Here is a 3,137-nt window from a genome sequence, read left to right as displayed (position 1 = left end):
GGTGGACCACTACTACCGCAACGTGCACGCCGTGGTCTTCGTGTACGACGTGACCAAGATGAGCTCCTTCACCAACCTCAAGACGTGGATCGAGGAGTGCAATGGGCACGCGGTGCCCCCGCTCGTCCCCAGGGTGCTCGTGGGGAACAAGTGTGACTTGAAGGACCTGATCCAGGTGCCATCCAGCCTGGCCCTCAAGTTCGCCGACGCTCACAACATGCTTTTGTTTGAGACCTCGGCCAAGGACCCACAGGAAAGCCAGAACGTGGACGCGATTTTCATGTGCCTGGTGTGCCGGCTGAAGGCGCAGCGCTCGCTGCCCTGCCGGGACACGGAGAGTGGCTTCAAGTCCATGTCCAAGTCTAAATAGTCATGAGCTGTAACCCAATCATAACTGGTGACTTCTGTACACTGGCCAGCAGTGGAAACTGGAGCCTGCTGGTCCCCACTCTCCCGCGCACCCCTGAACGTCCTCCCTCCAGCTCGGCTTTTTCCCTTCTCCACTATCAACATCAGCTCCAATTCTCTCAGGCTGGCACCAGTTTGTTGGGAGACCTACACAATTAAGTGTTCAGAAAAAAAAAAACCCTAACCTCCAGCAACTTTATTAAAGAGGGCTGTGGGCAGGACTAGGGGAGTAGGTTCCTTTCACCAGGTTCAATTGCATGAGAGCCTTGGAAAACTTTCTGGCAGTTTGCTGCAGGGTTATTGAGGCAATTTCTGTATGCTTCAGTCCCTTCCCCCTTCTTTTTTAAACAAAAGCTTAATGAAGGCAAGCTCCCTGACGAAGGTGAAGCTGATCAATGAGCTGAACGCGCGGGAGGCGGAGCTGGGCGTGCAGGAGGCGGTGTCGTGGCACGCGGAGTACAAGGACAGCGCTTGGATCTTTGTGGGTACGGACCGGGCTAGGGGCGGGGGCCGGTGCCGGTACCGGTGCCGGTACCGGTACTGGTACTGGTACTGTTGACCCGTTCCTTCCCTTCCCTCTCCCGCAGGCGGGCTGCACTACGCGCTGACCGAGGGTGATGTCATCTGCGTGTTCTCGCAGTAAGTGCCGCAGCCCCGGCCCCGCCGCCGCGGGCGCTGCCGCCGTGCTGACGGTGTGTTTGTCACAGGTACGGCGAGGTCGTCAACATCAACCTCGTGCGGGACAAGAAGACCGGGAAGTCCAAGGGTTTCTGCTTCCTGTGCTATGAGGACCAGAGAAGCACCATCCTGGCTGTGGATAACTTCAATGGGATCAAGGTGAGTGAAGCTCCGGCGCTGCCGTGGCTCCCCGAGTGCTCCCTCCCGTCGGCAGCGGCCCTGGGGCCGGGAGCCGGCGGTGACAGCCCGGCCCCGCAGATCAAAGGACGGACCATCCGCGTGGACCATGTGGCCAACTACCGGCCCCCCAAGGAGTCTGAGGACTGGGATGACGTGACTAGAGCCCTCCATGCCAAGGGCTGCGGGGTCAAAACGCCACCTCACACCTCGTCCGACTCCCCGTCTGAGGATGAAGATGTGCTCGTGAAAAAGCAGAAAGGTAAGGAGCGTTCCTGGCAGGCTGTATCCCAGGTGGACGTGCCCTTGGTAGGGTTTGGGGGCTGGAGTCGGCGTGGAGAGAAGGTTGGAGAAACAAAAATGGGTACAAAATGAGGGTGGGAATAAGATGTTGTTACAGAGTGCTGAGGAGATGCTCAAAAATGAGGGAGAAGGAGAACCATGAGGGAGGAGTCCTCAGGTCTGGAGAGGTAATTTTCACCAAATGGATCACATTATTACTGAGGAAGGGGAATGAAAGCAAAGTTGGAAATTCTCAGCATTCCAAGTGGTGTGGAAATGCCCAGAGTTGCTGGGAAGAACATGATGTGAATGTTAAAGAGAGAAGTGGGGTGGCTGCAGCTGGAGGAGAAAAAGTTGTGATTGGAAGTGAACTGGGATCTCCCTGAGGGGGAAGCAGGCTAAGAAATTGGGTGGAGGGGGAGAATTTGTAATGGAAGATGAGCTGGGATGGTGCCAGGGGAGCCATGAGGAGCAAGTTGCTCCTGGAGTTTGGTCCATCCCGAAATGTGAACCCTAATTCCAGAGAAGCAGCGGAGCAGAGTAGAACGGTCAAAGTCGAGCCCACAAGCTGGGAAGCGGGGGAGCACGGAGGAGCCCCATCCCAGGATCAAGATCAAGAAGGAGAAGGAGGACCCGGGGTACGAGCGCTATGCTGGCGGGAGCGCCGGCAGGAACGCCGGGAGCAGGACGCAGCGGGATGAGGAGCAGCGGCGGCACCAGCGGCACTCGGACAGCAGGGGGGACAAGAACTGCCGCGAGCAGAGGGGCCAGAGCGGCTCCTGGGAGGAGCGGGAGAAGAGGGAGGAGGCTGGCAGGAGGGGCGACGGGCACAGCAGCCGGCAGGACGCATCCCCCAGGGGAGGCAGGTCTCGGGAGCCCCATTCCAGGCACAGGGAGCGGGGCTCTGGCAGAGACTCCGGTCGCTGCTGAGCCCTGTGTGAGCATTTGGGGTGAGGGAGGCTCTGAGCCTGCCCGAGCCTGCTCCAAGCTCCTGGGATGCCATGGCTGGACCTTTCACCTGGGAGCTTCCCCTTGCCTCTCATCCCACCCTGGGCCGGGGCTCTCCATGCTCCCTGTGCTGCTGGCTGGGACAGGGATCTGTCCTTCGACCGGGGGGGGTGTCAAGCAGTGAAGGCTGGGAGCAGCAGGATGCTCCCCTTCCCTAAATCCCTTGGGGCGGTGTCCCCCTCTTGCACCGGGGGCAGAGGCTGCCGGGTGTCCCGTCTGGCCTCGTGGGCCGGGTTTGGGCCCTGTGCCCACCCAGCATCTTCTGGATTCTGTGATGAATCCATAGGGCTGCATCGCTGTGTTGGGGTGATTTATCATGGATTTGTTTAAAGGTTTCTTAATAAAAGTTCCTGTTAGGGAGAAGCTGGTCCCGGGAGCAGTGTTCTTGTGGGTGGGTCAGGGAGGAGGTGTCATCTGTTTTTCTTACGCTGATTTTAGGCTTATTTGGCTGGAAAACCGGGAGCGACAGAGTGTGGGATTCGCAGGGCGGAGAAAGGAGGGGCTTTAGCTGGATTTGGTTTCTATAACGAGTGATCCCTCCGGTCCGGGTCCGCGCCGCTTCTGGGCGCAAGGGGGAATTTCCT

At 58.7% G+C, this 3,137-nt stretch overlaps 3 protein-coding genes across 3 annotated transcripts in view; all 3 read left to right on the top strand.

Moving 5' to 3' along the window:
• The window catches only part of RAB33A (RAB33A, member RAS oncogene family), a 1,847-nt gene extending 1,477 nt beyond the window's left edge, over window positions 1-370 (top strand). Inside the window, exon 2 of the mRNA XM_005428797.2 lies at window positions 1-370. This exon is cut by the window's left edge and continues 41 nt beyond it. Coding sequence (XP_005428854.2) covers window positions 1-370 — 370 coding nt within the window.
• A 396-nt stretch (window positions 371-766) lies between these two features.
• RBMX2 (RNA binding motif protein X-linked 2) lies at window positions 767-2,916 on the top strand. The gene is made up of 5 exons (XM_031063440.1): window positions 767-893; window positions 996-1,047; window positions 1,116-1,245; window positions 1,345-1,525; window positions 2,069-2,916. The coding sequence occupies exons 1-5, from the start codon at window positions 767-769 to the stop codon at window positions 2,473-2,475; spliced, it is 897 nt and encodes a 298-aa protein (XP_030919300.1). The 3' UTR covers window positions 2,476-2,916.
• Window positions 2,870-3,137, top strand: part of SLC25A14 (solute carrier family 25 member 14) — a 7,487-nt gene continuing 7,219 nt past the window's right edge. Inside the window, exon 1 of the mRNA XM_031063439.1 lies at window positions 2,870-2,940. Within this exon, the coding sequence (XP_030919299.1) occupies window positions 2,870-2,940 (71 nt within the window). The remainder of the gene's footprint in view (window positions 2,941-3,137) is intronic.

The sequence above is a fragment of the Geospiza fortis genome, unplaced genomic scaffold (assembly GCF_000277835.1).
Source record: "Geospiza fortis unplaced genomic scaffold, GeoFor_1.0 scaffold412, whole genome shotgun sequence".
Classification (NCBI taxonomy): domain Eukaryota; kingdom Metazoa; phylum Chordata; class Aves; order Passeriformes; family Thraupidae; genus Geospiza; species Geospiza fortis.
Note: the sequence above shows the minus strand (reverse complement) of the source record. Positions and strands in the feature narration are given on the sequence as shown.